The sequence below is a fragment of the Aptenodytes patagonicus genome, chromosome 25 (genome assembly GCF_965638725.1).
Source record: "Aptenodytes patagonicus chromosome 25, bAptPat1.pri.cur, whole genome shotgun sequence".
Classification (NCBI taxonomy): Eukaryota; Metazoa; Chordata; class Aves; order Sphenisciformes; family Spheniscidae; genus Aptenodytes; species Aptenodytes patagonicus.
In genome coordinates, this window is record NC_134973.1 from 2,983,524 (window position 1) to 3,008,261 (window position 24,738).

The following is a 24,738-nucleotide window of genomic DNA, read 5'->3' on the forward strand; positions in this document are numbered from 1 at the left end:
GCCGCCTGACGTTGCGACTGAGCCGCGGGGAAGGGGCGCTTTGTCGCGACAGCGGGGGCGGCCGGTCCCGCCGAGTCCTGTCTCTCCGCCCCAGCCACATCTTCCTCCCGCCAGCTGGCGCCCGGCCAGGCTCGCTCGGGAGCGGGCCCGCAGGGCTGCCGCACGCCGCCAGGCACTTGCCACCGTCCCCGGCCCCCACTCCGGCTGCGTGGTGCCACCAGGCCCTCGCGAAGGCCCCGCTGTCACCGCTCGGTGTGTCACGGCGCGACCTCCGGCTACCGGGAGCCCCGCTCTGTGTGTGTGTGTGGGGGGTGGGGGTGGGGGGTGAAGAACGCCGCTGGCAGCTCTGCGGCTGCGGCGCAGCGTAACTTTCCAGGGGCAACGGGCACCTGCCGCCTGCGCAGGGACAGCCCGGCCTCAAAGATACCTTCGGTGTGGGGGTAAAGCGCTAAACCTGAGGGAACGCCGTCCCTGAGGAGAGGCGGGGAGCGAGGGGAGAGGCGGCAGCCGCGCCGCAGGCAGAGCTGGGGACCCACAGCCCGGGGGGGGGGGGGGGCTGCCCCCGCCCCCCGCCTGGCTGAGAGGCCCGGCACCGCCTGAGCCAGGGCTGCGGGGAGGGGACAGCGTGCGGGACACGGGGACAGGCCGGGAAAAGACGTGGGGCCGGCGCGGGGGAACAGCCGGTGCCCCCCCCCCCCCCCCCCGCCAGCACCTGCCACAGCACCGAGGAGGAAATGGGGGCGACACGTCGCCGCCGAACTACAACTCCCAGAATCCCTCGGGGCAGGCTCCCCCCCCCCCTTCCCGCGCCTGCGCGCCGCAGCGGCTGTCGCTCATTGGCCGGCGGCGCTGCCGCCATTTCGCGCCCTGGCTCGGGCCCCTCGGTGGAGCAGCGCGGTGGGCGGCTCCGCCCCTCTGCCCGGTGCCGGGCAAAGGCTGCCCCGACCTCTCCGAAGCCGGCCCCGGGGCCGCACACGCCGCTGCCCCGGCTCCCGCCCGGCGAGCAGGCAGGCCTCGAGCCCAGGCGTAAGGAGCCAGCGGCACCCCGCCGGCCCTCACCCAGCTATCCAATCAGCGCCTTCAGCGGGCCAGACTGACAGCCGCCGCCGCCAGTCAGCGACGGCCGTCGCCCTAGCCAATCGGGAGGCAGCGGCGAAGCTGGGCGCCGAGCCTCCCTCCCACCCTCCTCGCGAGACGCGGGCGGGAGGGGGGCGGAGCGGGCGGAAGGGCGGGTCACGTGGGGCGCGCTCCGCCTATCAGCGCGGCGAGGCGCGGGGTCGCCCCGGCTCCCGCCAAATACGAGCGGGAGCCCCCGGGGCGGGACCGGACGGGCCGGGACGGGACGGGACGGGTCGGCCGCCGCCGCCGGAGGAGCGGCGGGAGCCGCGGCGCCCGCCGTGGCAGGTAGGGCCGACCCGGGGGCGCGGCGGGGCCGGGGCGCGGTGTGTTTCCGGCGGCGGTTGGGCCGCGGGGGTGCGCGGGGCCTTCCCGGGGTAACAAAGGAGGCCCGGCAGCCGCCGCCGCTTCCCGGAACCGGGCCGGGGCCCGCCCCGCCGCCTCACCCGCCGTCTCCTTCCTGCCCGACCTCCCCTCCCTCGGCCTGGCCCCAGCGGGGGGCCCGGTGTCCGGCGGGCCGGGGCCCGGCGGGTGCGAAGATCCCCCCCCTCGGCCTGAGGGGTGCCGGCGGGGCTCGCCCCGGCCCCTTTGTCCGGCCTCGCCGAGCCCGCGCTCCGCCGCGGGTCGGCTGGCTCGGGGAAGCAGGTAGCTCACCGGGAGCGGGTCACGGGTGTTTACTGATGATGTTTTTCCCTCACAGCCATGGAGTGCAGAGACAAGGCGGCCGTTCCTCCGCGGAAGCTCGTACAAGGTGAGGCTGCAGAGGGAGCGTCTGTCACCCGGCGCGGCTTTAGCGCGCTAGGAAGGCGTCAGACCTGATTTGGTGAACTCTGTTGGCTTTGCAGTTATCAACCGGCCCCCGCTGGCTGATCTGTTTCAATTCTTGTGCTTGAGAACTAACAAAATGACTTGATGTTTGATTCTCCCCCCCCCCCCCCCCCCCCCTTCCCTTTCCCCCCTCCCCGGTGATTTGTATGACGTGACTAAAATAACAAAATGTTGTTGTTGCAGCTCGGTTGCCGTTCAAACGCTTGAATCCTGTACCAAAGGAAAAATACGATGCAGATTCAGAAGTCAAAAAAGTAAAGAGCTCGCAAGGTGGTTTTGGTCCAAGTAAGGATCCCTCCCTCGACGCATCGCATGCGTCCCTGGACAATGTGGAGAATGACTGCCAGCTGGATTCAGATGTGAATTTTTCTCCGAAACTCGTTAACGGAAAGGGTCCGTTAGACCATTTTATCGAGAAAAACACAAAAGATAACACAAATGAAACTGTAATTGTTATTGACCTGACAAAGGGCTCTAGCCAGAGACTAAGTGATGATGTAGATCATGCTAATTTTGATTCAAAAGCATCTTCATCTGTAGCTATAACTAACGGCACGTTAGGAAAAGAGGTGAACCAGCTGAGTTGCCTGAATTCCGCTCAGAGTAGCCAAATAGATGATTTGATGGAGACTGATGCGCGGTGTGAAGCTGTAGCGAGTAAAGATGAAGACTTGGTCGGTGGAATCCAGTCGCGTTCCGGGTTAACAGAGTGTAACAACGTGGAAAACACCAAGGTAAACCAGAGCGAACTGAAGGATGTCATCTTTGAGGGGAAGATGCCTGTAGTGCTCCTGGAGGATATTATGACCGCAAAATCTCCCCAGGTTGTTTCTCTGGATGGAAGCATCACGTCGGAAAATGAGACTGTGGAATCGTCTCACGAAGGAGACTCTGGACTTACCAACTCCTCACTAAGCTCTCGCTCTGGGAGCTCACCTGAGGCGCAGCCTGCTGCAGAAACAAAGAGAAATACTAGTCCTTTAGCTGCCTCGACGCCTGTTAGGAAGGTTGGTCTCTTTTTTTTTTTAAAAGGTTGGCTTTTTTTTTAAAAGCTGTTGCGTTGCAGGTAGGGTTGTATGGTTTCCTGTGCTTGTAGTGAAAAGGATGAATAGGATATTCACAAAGATCGTGAGGAGCGTATGGAAGGTGGTGTTGGTTTATTAATAACATAACTGAATTATTGCCCTCTTGAATCTTCCTTTAAATCCTGTAGCTAAAGGATTTAAATCTTGCCTGTTTCCGAGCTGCTGGCATATTTGCATTGTGTGAATGTAACTTTAAACTCTCTTACAGGTTCATTTTATATTTTTTTTTTTCATAAAGTGCATGCCCTGGGACTTAGCGTTTTGGTAATTGGGATAAGGACAGTGCCCAAAAGCAGTTTTGTCCATTAGGTGATGTTTTACAACCTCTCTTCTACCCTTGATGAAGCTGCTGTGGTTACTGTGAGAGGACGTTACCCCAGTACCTGTCAGTGCAGATGCTTTTCACGCTCTGAATTTCTGCAACTGTGGCACAGAAAACGCTTTAAGTTGAAACTACAGTGCGTCAGTGGGACTGCGGATCTGCATGCGAGGATGGAGGACGAGTCAGACGAGCCTCTGTCTCTCCAAACTGGGTGTACAGAGCTTGTGCTCCCAGCCGTCTTGTTCCGGGCGCGCCGTCAAGCGCGGGGAGCTGCTTCGGGGAAAAGTCACCGCACGTACAGCGCTCCTGGGGATGCAGGATGCTGTCGAGCAGTGAAGGCTGGAGCACGGGAGGGAACACCCCGAAATTAGCTCTGTATGAGCTGGTCGGTTGTGATCTTGGTTCCAGTTTAATGCCGCTGCTCCAGCAAGAGACCCTAAAACATTGTGATTTTTTTGGTGCTGTATCGAAGGGGAAGTTTCTAAGGACAACAGTATCTGTGCAGGTGGCTGAAACATTCACGTGGCTCAAACGCCTGTTCACCGCCCAACCCTTTTTGGGGAACAGATGAGTGGAGGTGTAAAGTGGGGGTTTCTCTGGCAGGGGCACAGTCGCCCACGGTGAAACCTGTGAAGCAGAACAGTCCCGGTGAATGTGCTTGAGCGCTGTAGCTAAGCCTCGCCTACGGTTAGGCTGGACTACCTGACCGGTGCATTTGTTTTGCTCAACCAAATTGTTAGAGGGGAAAATGAGGAGGGTATTGAGGGGTGGGCCGATGTTGTGCTGCCAGAGGTGGAGAATTGAGTCTGTGGCTCAGGTAAATGAGGGTGAAGGGGTGGAGCAGCTGGTAGCCTTAGAATCATAGAATCATTGAGGTTGGAAAAGACCTCTAAGATCATCGAGTCCAACCGTCGACCCAACACCCCCGTGCCCACTAAACCATGTCCCTAAGCGCCTCATCTACTCGTCTTTTAAATACCTCCAGGGATGGGGACTCCACCACTTCCCTGGGCAGCCTGTTCCAATGTTTAACCACTCTTTCAGTAAAGACATTTTTCCTCACGTCCAATCTAAACCTCCCCTGGCACAACTTGAGGCCGTTTCCTCTCGTCCTATCGCTTGTTACTTGGGAGAAGAGACCAACACCCCCCTCGCTACAACCTCCTTTCAGGTGGTTGTAGAGCGATGAGGTCTCCCCTCAGCCTCCTTTTCTCCAGGCTAAACAACCCCAGTTCCCTCAGCCGCTCCTCATCAGACTTGTTCTCCAGACCCCTCACCAGCCTCGTTGCCCTTCTCTGGACACGCTCCAGCACCTCAACGTCCTTCTTGTAGTGAGGGGCCCAAAACTGAACACAGTATTCGAGCCAGTGCGGCCTCACCAGTGCCGAGTACAGGGGCACGATCACTGCCCTACTCCTGCTGGCCTTCCTGCTACCTTTTAAGGTAGCAGGCTTAGGTAGATGGCTTAAAAGCCATCCTGAGCCTTTTAAGAAAGACTTTCACCAACTGTCCCCCGAGGGTTTAAGGAGAGACTGTCCCACAGGTGAGGAAAAAACCTCACTGGCCTGGAGGAGGTATGGATGAGTTAGCTGGGGCTTGGAGCTTACGATGTGACAGGTCTTCCATTTCTTCTACTGCGTGCTTATCAAGGAAGAAAACGATCAATTTTTATACTGTTAAAACTTGCAATCTTTCATCTCTAAAACAAATGCATAAACTCAAGCAGGCATGAAGTACTTCCAGTGTAGCAGAGCAAACAAAAAAAAAAAAGTACTTGAGTCCTGATGTAATATGATGATGCAAACAAGTTATTGGTTTCCCATGGCGTGAAATAAGGTAGGAACAGCTCAGGTGCTGCTTGCCAAAATGGGACGTCTGCACCTCGACCTGTGCTGCTGTCCGTCCTGGCATGTTTGTTTTCCTCGGTGGAAACAGCTCTGATAAACTAAAGCTCCCAGTTGAAAGAACTCTTATTTTGTGTCAGATAAATACAGAATCTCCTGATACAGCTTTGCACCGTGTAAACTTAAATGTCTGTGAGTATAGAAAATAAAGCAGTTGGTCTGTGTTAGGCTGTCGATCACAGGGATGGACACGGTACCTTATACTGCGAATGGCGGGAGAAGGAAGAGGCGGATACAAGAAACTGAGCCGTAGCGTGCCGAAATATTGACAAATTAAGCCTTTGACCAGTCTATGAACAATGCTCTTAAACATAAAATACCTTTTTTTCCCCCCTGTAAATAACAGCTTTAAGAGAAATGAGAAGCGTGACCTGTTGGGAACTTAGGGTTGATGCGCTGATACTAGTGGAAGAGCAAGAGGGCTGTGATTACAAGAAGAAACGGTGTTAAAATAAGGGTAACAGTCCTTGTATTCAGGAAGCTATATCTAAATATCATAGCAAGAGTAAGTGGTAGGATGCAAAAAAAAAAAGTTCGACTCGAAGGAAGCGACCTTGCTGTAATTAAATGTCCTCTGTTGTGCCGTCGTGATTCGGAGCAGCCCCAGCTTCTGTTTGTTCTTCTGCACGTGATAGTCCCTTGCAAATAATGCAACAGAACTGGGTAGACTAGTGGGATTTGTTTATGCAAAACTTAGTAACACGAGGACTTAATGTAAACTGAAGCATTTAGATGTATTCAGGCTTCAGTGGAAATTGGGGAGGTTAGATATGCTTGAGCCGTGTTCTTATATCCTATACTGAAGGAATACTTAAGTTGCTGAATATACTAATCGGCCAGAACAATGTTAATATAATTCAGGCGAAGCTTGCTGTTCTTTTAGTAAGAGTTCTAGTGCCTCGTGGAAAGGGAATGATGTAGATCTCTAAAACTTGCATTTTGTAATTCCAGGTATCTCAGAAATTCCACAAAAGTTCGGCAGAGAAGGAGAAGCTGAGATTGCAAAGAGTAAGGCATTTTCACTGACATAGAAAGTTAACCTGCTGTGCTTTTGCATTGAATAGTAAGCAAAGCCCTTTGCATTTCATCTTAGTCCACTTAGAACATCTCTTTTCCTGGTTTTCCTCACTGATGAATATGGAAGAATCTTAATGCATGCAGTTAAAGTACTTGGCTTGTTCCAGAGCTTCTTAATGCATACGTAATGAAGTGTGGGTGGCCTGCACTGCATTTCTGTGCACTTTGGTAAGAGATTAAGAAACTGTAAATGTTGCTGACTGCTTGTCAAAATGCTTTCGAGAACTTTTTTCAAACCCTTCCTGAGAGGGTGGGTGCAGCCTGCTAAGTGGACAGATACAAGTGAAATCTTTAAGAGCCTTCTATTTAGGGCTGGTTCCTGCTTCGCCGTTCTCACCCTTCCCCCTTTTAAGCCGCAAAACGTAGGGCCTGCTCCTCATTAATAAGTGAGGCAAATGGGCCGCTGCGTTTATGGCTTGCTGAAGAACCCGTTGGATGTCGCTGCTGGAAGCGCTCAGGCGCCGGTCTCTGTTTGCTTGAATGCAGCTAGTCAGCAAACTCTGTTCCGTAACAAAACGGCGGCGCGATAATTTTGCTGCCCGTTCTGCTTTCAGTCCTAAAATGCTAAATAGAAGGGGGGCTGATGGATCACATGGAGTTCTTGAACAGTCAGTGCTGTATGAGTGGGCTTTGCCTGCTGGAAAACCGGGTGTTATTTTAACTGCAGTTGGGAAGGCCTGTGCTTCTGAATTCTTATTGTGTTTCTTAGTAACTAGTTTATAAAGTTGGGAGGGGACTGTTGTGTGTTTTTATATAAGCTGTATGTGGCTGAGCCTGCTCCCGAGATGCTTGCTTTTTACAGTGCCCCATATAGAAGTCCAATCTGTTGTGTTCTTCCATTCTACATGTATGTTAAAAATAGCAGTAATGTGAGGGAGAGATGAGAATGGAAGCTTTATTATGCTAAAAATTAAATAGACCCGCCAATCTTGCTGTTAACTTCACACCATTTTCCAAACTACTCAGTGGATTTTCGCTGATTACCATGACTCAGTTCTGACAATATTGGGTTTTTACCATTGGCACCATTTTGTGTGTTGGTTGCCTTCTGCAGTTATTTGTACGTTGTGACACTGTTCAGTAAGTCTTGATGTTGCCAAGAAGAGATGTGGCATAAATAAAACAAAACTGAAAATACACAGTGAGGATACTTGTGTGTCTGAGCACAGACATACCCTGGTTTCTTGGTGAAGTCACCAGTGCCTACAACGTAGGGAAGATGCCTTTCTTGAATTTGTCGTTCCACGCTCTCCTTTATGCGTCAGTCGACCCATAATGAGAATTTCAGTTGCCTTGGGAGGAAATACTGTGAACAGCAACATTTTCAATGTAATCTTCCCCCCATAGTGCCCCTTTAAATAAGCTTAGAGGGCCTGGTGTTGTCTGGTTATCTGACATGGACTAACGCAAGTGACAATGTTTTTTGCGAGCTCCGGGTCTTATAAAGCAGCTGCACAATCCGGAGTTTGGAGACTCGCACTACTGCCTGAGGTAGTGGGAAAAACATCGTCAGAAAATCCTAATGGGTTTATAATGCAAAATCAGATCAAATTCGCTTTTCAAACTTATACCATGGTAGCCCCACATCGATGCAAAGGATGAAAGCTTAGCTCATGAGAGATGTATTTCCAAAGAAAGTATTTTTGAAACAATCTGAAATCTTAAATTTAAAAATAACTTTTTAAAATTCCCATATAATTTTCCAGAGTGCTACACTGGTAATGAAGATGACTCAAATGTGAAGCAAGTAGAATACAAAGCTTTCCTTGATGCTTAGAAAATGGAAACGCCTCCATTTGTTAGGAGAAAAGAGCAATTAATGCCTTCAGAGAGGCAGTACGAGGTAGCTCAGCTGGCTGAGGCAACCGGTTAATAACCTTGTGTCCTCTGATAGCTAGAGACAATGCTGCAGGTCAAGCACTGGGTGGGTGCAAGAATCTACTCTAGTATCTCAGCCGAAAAAATGGGAGTCCTTGTTTTACTCAAGTTTTTATGCCAGCAGCTATTACTGTGTACAAAAAGACAACTTGCTTAATGGCTTGTTTCTGAACCAGGATCAGGAGCGTGCAGACAAGCTGCAGAAACTGCAAGCAGAAAGGGAGGAAAAGGGAAGGCTGAAAGAAGAAGCGAAAGCCGCAAAAGAGCGAGCCAAGGAGGAGGCGAAGAAGAAGAAAGAAGAAGAGAAAGAGTTGAAAGAGAAAGAAAGGAGAGAAAAGAAAGAAAAAGAAGAAAAGGAAAAAGCTGAGAAGCTGAGAGTGAAGGAGGAGAAACGCAAGGAGAGGCAGGAAGCTTTAGAGTAAGTGGCTTGGTTTCTGCAGGTCCTGGGGAGTAACGTGTAGTGACGTGAGCACCTTTCCATACCCACCTTAACCGCCCCTTCTAGAGGCTATACTGGTCAAACAGCACGTGCCTCTGTCATGGGATATATTTTAAGCGCTTGAAAGACTCTGTACACCAGACCCTGGTCTCGGCAGTACTTTTTGCTTGCAGGCTGACCTGGGCTTCTGAAATGGCTGAAAAGAGCTGTCATGCTCCACTTCATGACCAGTCTTGCTTGTACTTTTGCAGTTTGCTGGCACTGGTGCCCTGTCTGTTGAGGAAGTCGCTTGTAACTTGATAATAACATCAATACCCTTTCCTGGTATTGAGGGAAGGAAACTTGAAGCAGCCTAGCTACTTTGTGGCTAAAACAGGTCAATATTTGCTCTAGAAGGAATTGAGTCTTCTGTAGGCTTAACCAAGTGTGGTCCTTGACTGAATGAATAGACTGTCTTCTTGCTTAGCATGATAGGGTCTTAGTCAAAGTCTGGGGCTTCTCACCTCTTCCTCGGTGCAAACAAACACCTCGTGATTTGTGACAGTTAACATGGACTTTATATTAAAGGGCAAAACTCGAGGAGAAGAGAAAGAAAGAAGAGGAGAAACGGTTAAGAGAGGAGGAAAAGGTAAATGCTTTCTCTAGCTTGTCTCTGACTTCTGCTACGGTGAAACGATGTTAATGGGCTTCCTGGGACCCTGCCAACAGCTGCTGAGCTGTTTACGATGGGGCTCCTGCGGCTCCTGCAGTTCTCCAGGCAGTGCACCCTGCCTTGGTGCCCCTCTTGAGGTCATGCCACTTGGGAGCGCGCGTGTCCATTTGGGATGCAGCTTGTCCAGTCTGATCTGGTGGTGCTATATCGTGCCAGGTTTCTTGTCTGTTACTTTCGTTCATGTTGGTGTCTCTGCTTTTACCTGTTGGAGTCTTTTCTGCGTTTGTTTTTTCAATGTCCGTGTGTGAACTCTGTCCTTTGTCTTAGCAATGACACTGGAATCCACGTAGGCGTGTTAGAGAAGACAATTTTTTTTTTGTTGAGTTACAGGAGCTGGTAGATAACTGAACTTTGCTTTATACCTCACTAGATTTGAAGTTGGGTCATGCATGAGCTCACCTTGAATTAGAAGGCCTTGTCCTACCTTTGTGTTTATAATTTGCATTTTGATTCTGATTTCAGCGTATTAATGCACAGAAAGCAGAAATTACGAGGTTCTTCCAGAAACCAAAGACTCCACAAGCCCCGAAGGTGAGGTATTGCTGTTCCTGTGGTTTGTTGGTCTTCCATTAGTTGTCTTCTAACAAAGATGCTGATTTCCTTCTGATCTGTCCTTTAGAGCTTCTTAGGTGGACAAAGCATTAGTATTTCTTACTTCCTAATTTCAAAAGTGTAAAGGATTTAAAAAAAAAAAAATTAAAAAAATCTGTGACCAGAGCAGACTACAAAAGAAGTTCGTAGTTGCTTTAGTAAAAATCTCAGCTCTGTCTTCTGCTGCATTGGCTTGTAAAGACTTAGATTCCCTTGAGATCATCTGGAGTCTCAAATAGGAAGGGCTCAACCTAAATTTTCACTCAAACATCAGCACCTGGTATTGAGGTTTGTTATATATCTTGAATGTGTTGGTACCGCGGTTTCTCAGGTGTTCAGGCCCTAACGATCCTCACTTAATATTTCAGATTCTTGCTGGCTCCTGTGGAAAGTTTGCTCCTTTTGAAATTAAGGAGAACATGGTCTTAGCTCCCCTCTGTCGTATTGCCCTGGATCCAGACTTCTTAGAACAGCTGGATAAGCTCCTCCGTGCACAGAATAGCGAAGTTTCTTTCTTGAGGGATCTAAAGTGTCGTAAACCACGTAAAACTGGACCTACTTTTGTCAGTAACAGTGCCGACATAGTAAACAGGTTAGTCTGCGTTTTGGGGGGTTTCTTCACTTTTTTTTTTTTATATAATGAACTGCAGAATGGTTTCAAGGTAGTCTTATTCTAATATTGGAGATGATGGAAAGATGGAGCTTTTCTTTTGAGTACTCATTTTGTGTGAGAATCGTTTCCACGGGGAGCGGTACGTTACGGTGTGGATTTCCTTCATTCCATACAAGGCTTCTCAAGCCCTTCTCCGCAGGGAATCTTGTGCTTCAGGCAGCTGCCTTTCAGCACTGGACACTACTGGCCCTTAGCGGTGTTTGTCTTCGACAGTTTTAAAAACTAAACGTACCGATAGCTAAAACAGAGGTGCTGTTAAGGAGGGAGGTGGCTTGTCTGGAGCTCATGTTCTTGCAGGAGAATTGGGAGAGCCTGTTCTAATGAACTCAGGCTCTGGGTTGGTATTGTGGCCAAACTGAAGTTTTCTATAAGACGTTTTCCTGAGCAGCAGGGGAGTGTTCTGTAAGGACTAAAGATGGTCTCTTGTTTTAACAGTGACGTGGTGGTAGTGGATAACTGCAAAACAGATGCTGTTCCTGAAAGGGGGAAATTCGGTAGGATGAAACTTCTGCAGTTTTGTGAGAATCACCGTCCTGCATACTGGGGCACGTGGAACAAGAAAACCACTATGATCTGTCCCAGGAATCCCTGGTCAAAGGACAGTGTAAGCACCTCACAGGCAGTGTAGCTGGATTCTTTTCTTTCTTTATGCTCTCGAAGTGGGTACGCGGTTGGCCAAGTTCACTTGTTCTCTGGGATTTCTGGCCCACTTGCATGTTTCCCTCTTGCTACTGAGTTTTGAAACCCAGAATGGGGTCTGGTGTCATGCTCTCAAATTATTTACAGAACTGGCATGTTGGCATTTCTTCTAGAAAATACTGGACTACGAAGTAGATAGTGATGAAGAATGGGAAGAGGAGGAACCGGGCGAAAGTCTCTCCCATAGTGAAGGGGTAAGGATTCCGCATGCTGAAAAACAGCTTTCTGAACCAATTGCACTTGTCGGTGTAATTTCTAATAAGCAGAGTTTATTTTTAGGATGATGAAGAGGAGGGAGAGGATGAAGATGATGACGATGGGTTTTTTGTACCCCATGGGTACCTATCTGAAGATGAAGGAGTGACAGAAGTAAGTGAACTGGGTGTCACTGGATTTCCGTCTCTGTTTCCAATGAATCGTGTCATAAATATTGGCAGATGAAGAAAGCATGTAGTCTTGATAGTGATGTAATTCATCTCGGATCTGCACGGTTCAGGAGCAGACTTCTGTAGCTCAGGGAACATGATAAAAAGCTGCGTTTAAAAAAGCTTTTGTTTTCCCTGGAATGGATGTCTCGAGTTCTTTCTCGCCTGTGGCTTTAGGAGTGCGATCCAGAGAATCAGAAGGTTCGTCAAAAGCTGAAAGCGAAGGAGTGGGACGAACTGATGGCCAAGGGGAAGAGGTTCCATGTTCTACAGCCTGTGAAAATTGGCTGCGTCTGGGAAAGTGCAGAAAATGACAGCAGCACGAATGCGGACCTAAAGGTTCTCCAGCAGTTCACAGCGTGTATCTTGGATTCACCTGTTGCAGAGGAAGAACAGCAGATACAGAAGTGTAGTAAAAAAAGAGCGAAAGATCAGCAAAGTAAGACCTGAAGGGCTAAATAGTTGTACTTATGCGCTGTTGTACTCTGCTTTGGAAAGAATAGGGTTTTGTCTTGAGTGTCAAATTCAGAATGACCTGTTTACGACAAGTCTGAAATCCAAGGAATCTCAGAGTTCTTGGAAAGGAGCCTTCCAGCATTGTGTCTGGTACGGCCTTCGTTACGCTCTCCAAAACCTCTTGCTCTAGATAATCTGGGAAATAAAGCCAAGAAGAATTCAGTAGACTCAGATTTAGGACTGCGGCTGGTTACTGGAAGTGCTTGAGCCCACCGACCAGTTTATTGTTCAGGGGGAGAGGATTTAGTTTGTGTGACAGGTTTCAGTACTGAGTATCTCCTGTACCTGATTAACACAAGGATGTGAATGATGCACGTAAAGGCTAGAACAGGGGTTGAAGCTTTCACTTCAGGGTGGTGGTGTTACTGGGGGTGGCTTTTCTACATCAAACTTAGCTCCTGTTACAATCCCATATCTAAAATTAATCTCAGCCTATCTGTCTTCTTTCTGGAGCGCGTGTACTGATAGGTTATGTCAGCCTGGCTTTTCTTGACCTTTGAACAGTTCTTCCCCACAACCTTTGTGCATCCTTTTTTCTCTGCAGTCCTTGGCCAGCTTCTGCCGCTGCTGCATGGCAACGTGAACGGGAGCAAAGTGATCATCCAGGAATTCCAGGAGTGCTGCCGGCAAGGACTGTTCAGTGATGTGACTGCAGCTGCCGACTGTAGCGACGCAAGCCCTGCGAGCCCCCACACCTCCCGGCCACAGACGCCTGTTGGCGAGGACAGCGGTGTCCCTTCCAAAGCCAGGCTAAAGCGAATCATTTCTGAGAACTCTGTGTACGAGAAGAGACCTGAATATAGGATGTGCTGGTACGTCCACTCGGAGGTGCTGAAGAGTTTTGATCAAGAGCATCTCCCTGTCCCTTGTCAATGGAACTACGTCACGCAAGTCCCTTCTTCGGGGAAGGAGGAGGGTGGCAGCGTGCCAGGCGTGGCTGTCCTGCAGACCGCCCCCACGTCGGTAAAGAGGAAGTCCACCGGCAGCATGTCCATCACGAAATTCATGAAAAGGCCTCGGGATGCTGAACAGGTGAGCTCCTCTCGTGGTGCTCTTCCCCAGTAAAGAATGACGGGAACGTAGCTGCGCGTCTTCAGTAGGCGAGCGTCCTGGCATGCCTCCCAGATTGGCCTAGATCTGCCACGAGCAGAGTCAAAATATTAAGCTACAGATCTTCATACAAAAAGACCCTTTTTGTGGGGAAAGGAGTGAAATTATGTGACTCTAAAGAGATGGGTTTCTTTTGTCTCTCCAGCTTGGACTGTCTATTCTATTTGAAATGTTGCTCTCCTGCTGTTCTTCCATTTTTCTGCTATTTGGCAGTGATTGCATCCAAGCTGTGAATAGTTTCTGAGTGTCTGCTTGGCCTTGGTTTTACAGCTGTATATAATTTGTATGCAGGTTTTTATGTGTGTGTATGGCTGCCAGATGTATAGCCTGAGCTGGCGGCTTACATCAGTTGCATGTGTACGGATTAAATGTGGTTCGTAAGTGCTGCAACTCAACCCATAATAGTCTGTAAAGTCTCCGGCTTATACTGTCATACATAATGCTGAATTTCAAGAGCTGGTTTAAAAAAAAATAATAATAATAATTCATAGAAACAAAATGAGATGGATTTGGAGTAGTTGCTACTCCAGCTCTGAGCTTTGTTGTGGTCTTCTGTTGTTTGCTTCTGCTTTTCGGGGTAACCACAAGTAGTATTAAGAGCTTAATCATCCAAAAGGATGACTCAAAACTATGTTGTCGGTGCTTTAGCTGTGTGATGCTCTGTGCCTTTGAGACAATGAGGCTTTAGGTCCTGAAGCTTGGCGTTATCAACTGTTTGCTTCCAAACCTACAGGTAGGACAGGGTTTGCACTGTCAGTGGACTTATTCCTCATCCCCTGTGGACAAGGGGGAGGAAAGAGGCCTCAGACAAGGCTTTTTATGCTTTTCCTTCCCACTTTATTCTTGGCTTTATTGGCTTTTCTGCTGAAAAATCTCCGCGTTCAAGTATTGATAGGGATCAGAGACTTGTGAGAAGCTGTTCAGCCCCCAAACTCCATCTGCTTGGGTTTTTTCCTTATACACTAAAGGCAGGCAGGGATAAAATCTCTGCTTGGCACCCACTGCAAGTTCTGCATATAACCGACTGCTTGAGCAGAAATAGCGAAACAAAGGCTTTTAGTAGCATTACATCACCAACCTGAATTCTTCAAAGCTCTCCAAAGCATCTTAAAGCTGCCCTTGTGAGGTGTGGCGCAGTGCAGCTGGGAGCAAAGGTGTCAGAGCCCTGAAGGCCTTTCATGCCTGACGTCTAAATCAGCACCGCTCAGGTATTGCGATCCCATCCTTCCTGTTGAGCGAGGCTGGAGCTTGGGCAGAGCCTCTACCAGGAACGATTGGTAGGTGAAGGCTGCCAGGTTCTCTACCCCTGGCACGTGTTACTCTGCCATGAAGCTCGCGCCAAGGCTCGTGTAAGTAAAGGTGCTCTTGCATAAACTGTGGAGAGAGAAGAACTCGGTACTGAAGTGGGCAGTACCTGCACACGTGTAGGAGGGGAATGCTTAATCTGAGAACTGTGACTTTAATGAAAGATTTAAATTGAAAATTTCTTCTCTTGCAACAGCTTGTGGCGGGTGGGGGCCAGGTTCTAGGTCTGAGATTTTCATTCCACAGTTCCAGTTGGGGGGGGGAACCAAACAGCTGTTCAGTGCTGGGCAACTTCAGTTTGTATCACTCCTCGTATTCGTTTTCTCGATTCAAAATGAGTAGTTTGTGCTGCTCCCATGGCAGAGAATAGGGTCACCAAGGGAAGAACTGCCGCCCCTCCCTGAAGAAAAGCTAATTGGCAAAGATGGGGAGGAGTCGGGAGGAGAACACGCTTCAAACTTGACAAGCAAAAGTCATTTTCCATCTTCAGAAGGAAGAAAGCATCCAAAATAATCAACAGAGGGGGGAGAGATTTCCCTTAAAAAAAAAAAAAACAAACCAACCCAAAAAAACCCCAACAAACCCAAGTCAGATTTCAATTAAGGTTTGAACTGACTTGTCGATGTGCAGGCTGTTCATGGCGTTGTGTAATAGTGAAACATCCTGGAGCAGAAGCGTGGTGTGCTTCCTGCTGTACGTGCCATTGCAGATGAGGCCTTTTATCAAAAGTCAGTGTCTGTCGAAGCCAGGGGTTGCTTATTTTTCTTCCCTACAAATATGCCCGACTGATCAGACTGTGCTGTGAGCCCTAGTCGCGAGGAATGCCCACGGCAGTCCTTCACAGCACTGGCTGTGCTCGGTCTCGCACGTTGGCACCGTCAGCTTGCTGATACACGGCTGGTACCTTTTTTTCCCTTAAGGCTGAAGCCGCGGAGATGGATGGATTTCAGGCAGACACCGAGGAAGATGAGGAAGATGACGACTGCATGATTGTGGATATCCAGCCGGTCAAAGGTGGGAAAATAAATTGATAGTCTCTCGGCAGATGCTCGCTCCCCCGAGGGAGGGTACGACAGAGTGGGAACAGCGTGTGGCTAAGCCTGTTGCAGTTTTCCTGCCAATTTTTTCACCAAGCCTTGTGCTCTTCTCTCTACGTGTTTTATTCTAGGTACTTCTCTGCTTTTTATTTTTTATGCTAGATGCTTCTTTGCTATTTACAGTCTTCTCTAACCTGCTCTTGCCCTTTCTCCCCTTCTTCCTCTCATTGACTAAATAGCTCAAGGTACTTGTGACTAGCGTTTGGCTGCCAGTCTTACCGGTTTTTTTTTCTGGTAAGAAAAGCTAACGTTGGGGTCAGTATCAGCAGATCCACTAACTATCGGTAAATGCTGCTGAGCAGGGCTGGTCTCTGGGGTGTGCGTGCTTCTGTTCAGAGCCCTTCCAGGACTGACAAGGTCTGGAGTGTAACTTCCCCTCTGCTGCCTCCTTGAAGTCTTAGGTGCAGGCTGAATTGTCTGTTCTGAAGGAAGGAACAGCAGATAATAACCAAGCTCTCGGACGTTTGACAGGTGAGGGCTCTGATCAACACTTGGCTCTAGAATCTAAGCAGTTGCTTATATTTGTGTCCCAGTTATCCCTTGGGGAAGAGCTTTCAAAGCTCCACTGCTACAGCATATCCTTTCAGGCTATGAATTCGGAAACAGTGGGATGAGGGTGCGGTGCGGCCTCTTTCATCTCGGTGAGGTTTTAACTATACGCACTTGATCATACAGATCAATGACAACACCAACCACATGATGTGCATTCAGCTCCTCCAAACCGCTTTCAAGACCTCCGAGCCCTTTCTTACTGCTCTCACAATAGAGCTCTTTCACAATGCTACTGGCACAACCTGAATTAAGGGAAGTGGGGTTTTTGTGTTGGGCAGCTCCTCTAATTGATAGATAAGGGCTCGTGCGTTTTCCCGAAGCCTTAAATTCTATAGAGTGTTTGACCCATTCTAGACATATCCGAGTTCTTTCTGTCTCAGCTGGCGCTACGTTCCTCCTCTCGCCTTCCGTAGCAGGCAATATAACTGTTTGACAAGAAGCTTTGCATTTAATCTTAAGCTGCTTTTGCTTATTACAAGACTGCAGTGAGATGAAAGCCTTGCTTCAGGTTTGTAACCTCTTGTTCCGAGGACGGGGATGGTATTGGGTAGCCTGCCTTCCTCAGGCTTTGTTGATACATGCAGCTGTATTTGTTTAAGTCTGCCCGAGTCTAAAGCACTGAAAAGATTATGAAGATCCTTTTTACGGTTGAAGTAATTTTATTCTGGATTGATGCTAATCCAATATTAAAACCAGTTTTTAAATAGTATTGAAAAGGAGACTTGCAACAGATATGGGCAGACAAGCTAAGACAGATAAAGCATATAGTAGTCAAATTCTACTAGATTCACGAGGATGTTTAAAAAAGCAAACCAAAAAAAAAAAAACCCCAAACCACCACATTTTCTACTTTGCAGATTCTACATTGGCAGTTACTGAAACACCTTCAGAATCCAGCGGCACAAGAGCTGCTCACCAGGACGCCAGCATGGTCAGCCCATCTAATACAGTTTGAGACTTAAATGCCTACTAACTTCTCTGTATGTATGTAGAATGAGGTAGAAAATTTTAAACCTTGTGTATCTTTGAACAAGATACTTGAAAGTATTCCATATTTCTTGTAAAGAGAAGACAGCACTTTGTTCTGCTTCAGACCAGATGGAAGCTTAAATTTTTAGTTCTAGTTTTTAGCTTAAAAAAATACTGCATATTAATCTGTCCTTAATAAAGCATTATTGAAATTTTGATACTTCTTTGTAATGGAAGGTATCTAAGTTATCTCTAAAACTAGTGGAGGGATTTTGAAATAAGCTTATTGTGATGCCACTGGCGGAATGACTCTGTTCATAATGTTGTATAGCATGGCCTTGGGTATAAATGATGTACAATTATATTTGAATTTATGCTATCTATATCATCCTGTTTGTGGTCTTACTTGCTACAGAGAACAGCAGCAGGGCTTTACCTTTGGAAAAGAAAAAGAAAATGCACCTTGTTTCTCCTATTTTGGGATAGGCCAGTATTAATTTACGTATCAGGGGTAGATTATCGGTCTCCCGTGCTACGATAGAAGCTGTACGCATGAAAGCTGGTCTCTACCCCACAGAAAAACTTTAAGAGTGAAGTATGAAGGACTGAACTAGCATCAAACTTGTTTACGTAACGAACCTGCTGGGGCTTTTAATTTTATATGGCTTGTGAGCTGATGAATTAGTTCCCTAAAATACTGGCTGCAGTTTGAGGCTTAATTGCTCGTGAGTGGGCGGCATAAATAGTTGTTGCCTGTTGTCAGCCTCCTGGTCTGTCCCTAGGGTGCCATGAAGTGAAAAGGTGGGTAATGCCACAGCTGCACCAGTAACACCAGTGCCAGCCCCAGCACTGTCCGGAGCTCGCCTGCGCTTCAAACCTCTAAGAGCAATGCAATTCAAATAACTTCGAACAGAACTGAGTCTTTAAATATTCCATTTAATCAGAGTAAGCATAACTTTATCTAAATATATTCTCTCCAATAGGAGTTACGGTGCACACAGAAGCAAAAGGAGAAGCCGAGTTCTAAGCCCAGCCTGATATCCAGGCTCAATCGATTGGTAATCCAGCCTAGTACTAGCACCTAATCCCTCCTCCAAGGGAGGAGAGTGGTGCTTCATCATGGTCTTGGAAACACCTCAAGCAGTCACTGCTAGAACTTGGTTTTTAAAGCCATTCAGAGCAGTCCTGTGAGTGTCTTACTGGGCAAGACTGCCTTAGTGTGTGGCTACCGGAGTTGTGGAGGTGACCGCAAGGTTGGTGCGACATGGCAGAATCTAGACTCCCACTCTGCAGCGCTAAAACAAAAGTCATTTCTGAGGTCACGTAGCTGGAAGCTCCAACAGTCAGTCTGGGGAAAATGAGGGAACAGTCTAAAACCACCAGCACTGAATCCACTCCCCTTTATTTCATGACAGTGTCTGGACTCTGGAGAGAAGTTCTGGTTTCAGGGGGCTTGCTGGCTGCTCTTCTCCCGACGCCTGAATGTCTGCCATGACTGCTGCGTCCCAGGCGAGAGTCAGGAGGGCTGAGGGCACCTGGAACAGAAAAGGCTGTGTTATTAAGCTATGGCAATGTTATACTTTGACCTCATAACATGCTGCGTACGTTCACAGACCTGGAAAAACTTAGCAGGAGTACTTCAACTAAAAAGGACAAGCGTGGATTTCTGCGAGAAGCTCCTTAGGGGACGCTGCTTTGGGCTTTCTGTTGGTAGCCTTGTGCTAGAGCTGCGCTTGCCTCGCAGTTGCTGCCTTCCCTCTCTTCCCAGCGTGGATGCTAACCCTGTGACAGAGCTGCTGGCAACTACTGCAAGCTGCATTTGCTACAGGAGGGAGGTCCTTGCAGTTCCTCCCAGACAGACCTCCCGGCCTAGAGCTAGAAGCCTCCAAGCAGTGACTTCTTTGCTTGAAGTCACTTAAAAAGAAAAAGGGGCCAGAGCACAACTCACAGCACTGAGCAGAAGACACACAAACTTCTCTAAGTTATGAGCAGTAGGTGACTCTGACAACCTGAAGACCCCTGTGGAAGGTACCAGCTATCTTTTTTTTTTTTTTTTTTTTAAACTCACCAGCCCACATTCATTGAAGGCCAAATTCTCATCAGTCAGTTTGAGACCTCCGGGTCCCAACAGCTCAAAGGGCAGCCAGTCATCTCTGAGCGCTTCTCTCACAAAGCTGTAGAGCACAGATACCGATTCTCGTGCATAAAAAGTCCCTGCCATGAGAAAACAAGGTGAGATATTGAGAGTGAGTCTGGCATTTACCAAATCTAACCTTTTGTGGTAGGTTTCGTGGGGCTCACGCACTGATGCTAACTTTATGAACTACTTCAGTGACACAGAAACAGCCTGCTTCAGCTGAGAAGTATAAAAGCAGAATCCCCAAAGAAAAAAATATTACTTCAATTGTTGCAAGCCCCTGCCGGCCTGTAACAAAGAGTTGGGAAAGCCTGAAATGATTTCCAGAGTTCTACTGCAAAATTTGAAGAGGGTTGGTACTGTTGCATAGCCTGACACCACACAGGCAACCTCCTGCTGGTTACTGTAACAAACTGCGCTAATGAGTCCAGCTTGCTCGCGGTAGCCTGGGAAGAGCACGCTTTAATTAACAGCGCCTTGAGATTCTTCCCTCTCCACTCAACCCTGGCTTCCAGTCCCAACCCTAGGCGGGTGGAGGGCTCGGAGACGGGAAGAGTTCTTAGAGAAACACTTTCCCACTCTTTGTGTGGGGTTTTTTTTTTGTTGTTGTTGCTTTATTCTACCAGCTGTGTTCAGCACACCTCAAGCCTGCTTATTATTCAAGCTCTTGCGCCACAGGTATTCTCAGAAGCTTTTGGGGGTGCGCAAAGAAAGCGTAAGAAGTCTTCTACCTTGGAGGATGTATCCATCGGGAAACCGGACTCGCACCAGGGTGTAGTTGTACTTCCGCATTTCCCTTTGTTCTTCTTTCTCTCGCATGGCTCTTGTCCTCAGCATCGAAGCCTTCTCCACTGCTTCTGTCCTTTAGAGAGAGAGCAATTTTTTAGCATGAAGGAGAGGTACAGGACCCTCAGCTGGCACCGTGTGCCCCCCCGGGCAGTCAGGGCCCTCCTCCCAAGCCCGCTCACCGGAGCCGTTGCTCTCGTTTGATCTCTTCTGCAGTGAGGTTGTAAAAGTCGTTCGGCAGCTCAAACCGAGCAGCTTCAGGTGACGGTTTAAATACACAGAGCTGGCGATCTAGCTGGGCTCTGACAGGCTCAGAGCTTAAAAGCTGCTCTTTGTAGTCCTTGAGGTCTTCCAACTTGGTCAGCATTTCTTCCTTCAGTACGTAGTACTCCTCTGTGGTCTCTGCAACCAAAAGGACAGGATTTGAGTCTCGTTCTTTACATGAGTAACATATGAAATATAAGGCCAAGGATCTCCAGAAAACGTAATGTCTTAACAGGGGAACCGCAGGGTGGGTGGCCGTTTCTGTTACAGCCTTGGAGTAACAGCCTTCGTTACAGCCTGTGGAGCGCTCTCAGCAACCAAAGCTGCCTCGCTAGCCTCCCCTGGATGCCCCACTGCCACTCCAACTCCTGACTCCGGTTTAATACGCTTAGATTTCTTGCCTTGTCCTGGAACAGGCAGTGTTTTTGTCTCAAACCCGATAGCCTGGAAAAATCTGTGTATCCCTTCCAGGCAGCTTATCCTTTCCTGGAAGAAAAAGAAAGAATTTAGATGTAGTCTGCTCCAGGCAAGGACTTTCCTAGGCAGAGCACCTGCAGGAGTCTTGACCTCACCTGAAACACTTTGTTCTGCAGTTTGATTTTCCGGTACTTCTCCTCCTCTGGATGGAGATAGATGTTATCCAAGTATCTGCAGAAAGAGGAATGCACGGCATGGATCAAAGCAGGCACTTCAGGACGCGCTACCCCAAGGTGTAAGAGACTGAGAGACCTCACAGTATTTCTCGCAGATAAAAGAGCTGAAAAACTGAGGAAGGTAAAATACATCAGTGTTTCATGCCCGTGCCAGAAAGAAGATGGGGGGTGGCTGATCTCAACCAGCGGCTCCCAAACCTCTTGGACTAGCGGACCAACTCTTGAAACACCTCCGAGATGCTGACCTTTACTTCTTAACTAACAGTTAAGACCGTTGGGCTTCGTTTTTTCTTCAGACTTTGCCTGGAGCACAGCAAGAAAATCCACCTGCCTGCTAGCCTTGCAGGGAAAGGGCGAGCTACCTCCACCCTCGGTCCTACCAGCGCAGCCCGCTTACTTGGCCATGGTCTCCACGCCCACTCGTACTCTCTCCTGGTCCCTGTTGAAGGTGTGAATCTCCATGATCGAGGCAGCCACCGGGTCTACGGAGAAATACTGGGGGAGAAGGGAGAGAAGCTGGTCAGGGGGGAGCCGGCGGTACTCCGCACGAAGGGATGTGCGGGTCCGTTGTGGTTTAAGCCCGATCGTGGTGCTGAGCCAATGCTCATTCCCCCTGCAGAGAGAACTGGAAGGGCAAAAGTGTGGGAGGGGAAACTACTTGTGGGTTGGGCTAAAGCCAGTTTAAGTAAAGCAAAAGCTCTGCGTGCAAGCAAAGCGAAGGAATTTATTCACTGCTTCCCAGTTTAGCCATTTCCAGTGTGTAATCAACACTGTTTTCATCACAAATCCAAAAGACGGCACCGTCCCAGCTGCCGTGAGGAAAATTAACCCTGTCCCAGCCAAAACCGGTACAGGGCCAGAGTTCCCCGTCTCGGCATTTCCAGCGGGCCGAAGGGAGGGTGCTCGGACAGGCATTTGTACGTCTGCAGCGGGACGGAGTTGCCCTTTGGGAGACGGTGGAGCTTTTACAGGGAGAAGGCGGAGGGTTGGAGAGGTCGCTGCTGCAGCGCTGGAAGGGACCCGCGCCACACGACGAGGTAAAACGGGAGGGAGGGACGCCCTGCAGCCGGCAGACGTGGCGCTTACCGACCGGATGGCTTCTCTGATGTGCTTTTCCTTCTTGTCTTTCCTTACAACTGCACCGGTCAACGGGCAAATGAAATAGACCCCTGAAACCGAGGGGGCAGCTGCCCCTTCCTGGTCTGGGGATGGGGGGTCCTAGAGGAGACAAAACCAGGCACCGAGCTGAACCCAGGAACGTTTTGGGTTTTGTTTTTTTTTTTTGTTTTAAATACCCTGGCACGTCTGCGCAGGCCAGGGACGCGGCAGCACAGAAGGGAGCCCATCAGGGAACAGCCGCCTCTCTCCTACCTCTTCCTCCGCGGAGAGCCCTTTCTCGCTCGCAGCTGCCTCAGCCATCAGCTCTTTTCTCACTACGAGAGACGAACCCAGGTTACAGCGGCGGATTTGGGAGGGCTCCGGACCGCGCAGCGCCGCCCTGGGGAGGCGAACGCCTACCCGGGTGCTCCGTCCCTGGCCTGAGAGTCCACGGGTGAGCGTGACACCCCCCCCCACCCCCATTTCTATGACACTCAAGCGGTCACAGAAGCCAGCTGTGCCCCACAACGTCCTCGAGAGCCGCACCCGAGCAGTTACCGACCTGGGACCTCCCTCTCCGGGCTCAGCTTGGAGCTGTAACCGTCCCAGCCAGCCCGGCTGCCCCAGCCCGGCTGCCCCATCCCTACGCCAGCGCAGCAGCTTCCCCGCGTCCCTCGGCGAGCTCCTACCCTGGTTCTTGATGGCCTCCTGAGAGGAGGGCAGCTTGGCCTTGGGCTTCAGCTCCATCCGGGCCAGCGCCGCCGCCGCCGCCATCTGCGCTTCATCGGTCGGTGCCTGACGAGGTTTCGGCACCGCTTCGGCTTTCGGCTTCTCCTTGGGGACCCTGGGCAGGACGGAGCGGCAGAGCTCGGGAGGAGACGGGCTCCGCCACCCCACTCCTGCCCGTTCCGCCACACCGAGACGCCGCCGACGCCGCCTGGGCAACTGCGCCGGCCTGGCCGCGGCCGCGGCCACGTAACGGCAATTACGATTCTATATATAATTACCGCCCCGGTGCCCCCGGGGACGGCGGCTGGCGAACCGGCCGCCCCGGCGCAGCAGCATTGCTGCCCGGTGAGCGTCGGCTCCCCGCGGGACGGGCCGCTGGGGTGTTTTCGGCCGCTGGTCCCCGCAGTCGGCGACGTCGGTCCCGGCCCGGTGTCCCCGGGCAGCCTCGGCCCGGCTGTCCCCAGGCACCGGGCGGCACCGGGCCCAGGGCAGCCGCGGGGCCCGTGGGTACCGGCAGCTGGGCAGAGCGGGGCCGGCTCCCGCCCGGTCAGCCCCGCTCGCTGCCGGCAGCGCCCTGACCCCCCCCGGGAACGGCGTCCTCCCCCCGCTGGGCCCACCGTTACCGGAGGGTCGTTCCCCCCGCCCCTAACCCGTACCGGGACGGCTCCGAGAGCTTCTGTCCGGGCCCCGCGGTCTTGAACTTCAGGTCGGCCTTGATCTCCTGGAAGAACTTGCGCATGGCGCCGGGGCCGGGACCGGGCCGGGGGCCGGGGGCCGGGGACCGGGACCGGGCCGGGGACCGGGACCGCCGCGCCCCGCCCGCGCTTCCGCCCCGCCCTCGTCACCGCCACCGGAAGGGGCGTGTCCCTCACGCTGGCCCTAGCGCCGCTCTAGGCTCCCACCACTCTATGACCTCCGCGGTCCTCCAGGGCTGAGGGCCTGAGCGGAAGGGGGGGGCTGCGTGTGAGGGCGGGCCCGGGCCCCCCCCCCGGCCCCCAGGCCTGCACCCACGGACCCCACGGACCCCACAGACCCCAGGCCTGCACCCACAGCCCCCACGGCCCCCAGGCCTGCACCCACGGACCCCACGGACCCCACAGACCCCAGGCCTGCACCCACGGACCCCACAGACCCCAGGCCTTCACCGCGGCCCCCACGCCCCCCAGGCCTTCACCGCAGCCCCCAGGCCTGCACCCACGGCCCCCACGGCCCCCAAGCCTGCACCCACGGACCCCATAGACCCCAGGCCTGCACCCATGGACCCCGCGGCCCCTGCAGCCCCCAGGCCTGCACCCACGGACCCCATAGACACCAGGCCTGCACCCATGGCCCCCAGGCCTGCACCCACAGACCGCACGCCCCCCAGGCCTCCACCCACGGACCCCATACACCGCAGGCCTGCACCCACAGACCCCACAGACCCCAGGCCTTCACCGCAGCCCCCAGGCCTGCACCCACAGACCCCACGGCCCCCAGGCCTGCACCCACGGACCCCATAGACACCAGGCCTGCACCCATGGACCCCGCGGCCCCTGCAGCCCCCAGGCCTGCACCCACAGACCCCATAGACACCAGGCCTGCACCCATGGCCCCCAGGCCTGCACCCACAGACCGCACGCCCCCCAGGCCTCCACCCACGGACCCCATACACCGCAGGCCTGCACCCACAGACCCCATAGACACCAGGCCTGCACCCATGGCCCCCAGGCCTGCACCCACAGACCCCACGGCCCCCAGGCCTGCACCCACGGACCCCATAGACACCAGGCCTGC

The 24,738-nt window shown here is 51.1% G+C and overlaps 3 protein-coding genes across 4 annotated transcripts in view; 1 reads left to right on the forward strand and 2 right to left on the reverse strand.

The window, feature by feature from the left end:
• Positions 1 to 1,859, reverse strand: part of SH3GL1 (SH3 domain containing GRB2 like 1, endophilin A2) — a 33,596-nt gene extending 31,737 nt beyond the window's left edge. Inside the window, exon 1 of the mRNA XM_076359283.1 lies at positions 1,771 to 1,859. The gene's annotated coding sequence lies outside the window, so the exon portion shown is untranslated. The remainder of the gene's footprint in view (positions 1 to 1,770) is intronic.
• Positions 1,350 to 17,681, forward strand: CHAF1A (chromatin assembly factor 1 subunit A). Of its 2 annotated transcripts, XM_076359274.1 has the most exons (15): positions 1,350 to 1,404; positions 1,817 to 1,867; positions 2,128 to 2,951; positions 6,207 to 6,263; positions 8,387 to 8,628; positions 9,217 to 9,277; positions 9,824 to 9,892; positions 10,321 to 10,544; positions 11,061 to 11,229; positions 11,438 to 11,518; positions 11,604 to 11,693; positions 11,927 to 12,188; positions 12,810 to 13,297; positions 15,601 to 15,694; positions 17,187 to 17,681. In XM_076359274.1, the coding sequence occupies exons 2-15, from the start codon at positions 1,819 to 1,821 to the stop codon at positions 17,282 to 17,284; spliced, it is 2,808 nt and encodes a 935-aa protein (XP_076215389.1). In that variant the 5' UTR covers positions 1,350 to 1,404; positions 1,817 to 1,818; the 3' UTR covers positions 17,285 to 17,681. The 2 variants fall into 2 exon arrangements, with proteins under 2 accessions (XP_076215389.1, XP_076215390.1); XM_076359275.1 differs by lacking the exon at positions 6,207 to 6,263.
• A 533-nt stretch (positions 17,682 to 18,214) lies between these two features.
• Positions 18,215 to 23,738, reverse strand: UBXN6 (UBX domain protein 6). The gene is made up of 11 exons (XM_076359278.1): positions 23,622 to 23,738; positions 22,926 to 23,080; positions 22,510 to 22,571; positions 22,225 to 22,356; positions 21,536 to 21,633; positions 21,058 to 21,133; positions 20,887 to 20,971; positions 20,404 to 20,623; positions 20,167 to 20,297; positions 19,367 to 19,512; positions 18,215 to 18,833 (listed from the first exon to the last, which is right to left on the reverse strand). Exons 1-11 carry the CDS (start codon positions 23,702 to 23,704, stop codon positions 18,705 to 18,707), a joined length of 1,317 nt encoding a protein of 438 aa, XP_076215393.1. The 5' UTR covers positions 23,705 to 23,738; the 3' UTR covers positions 18,215 to 18,704.
• Between the last annotated feature and the right edge of the window lie 1,000 nt (positions 23,739 to 24,738).

Bases quoted from the DNA above. Each gene is read 5' to 3' on its own strand.
- CHAF1A (XM_076359274.1), top strand. From the start codon at position 1,819: ATGGAGTGCAGAGACAAGGCGGCCGTTCCTCCGCGGAAGCTCGTACAA. The intron at 9,893-10,320 runs GTGAGGTATTGC...TTAATATTTCAG, and splicing joins AGACTCCACAAGCCCCGAAG to ATTCTTGCTGGCTCCTGTGG. The intron at 12,189-12,809 runs GTAAGACCTGAA...TTTTCTCTGCAG, and splicing joins AAGAGCGAAAGATCAGCAAA to TCCTTGGCCAGCTTCTGCCG.
- UBXN6 (XM_076359278.1), bottom strand. From the start codon at position 23,704: ATGCGCAAGTTCTTCCAGGAGATCAAGGCCGACCTGAAGTTCAAGACC. The intron at 23,081-23,621 runs GTACGGGTTAGG...CGTCCTGCCCAG, and splicing joins AAGCTCTCGGAGCCGTCCCG to GGTCCCCAAGGAGAAGCCGA. The intron at 19,513-20,166 runs GTAGAAGACTTC...TTCTCATGGCAG, and splicing joins CGATGGATACATCCTCCAAG to GGACTTTTTATGCACGAGAA.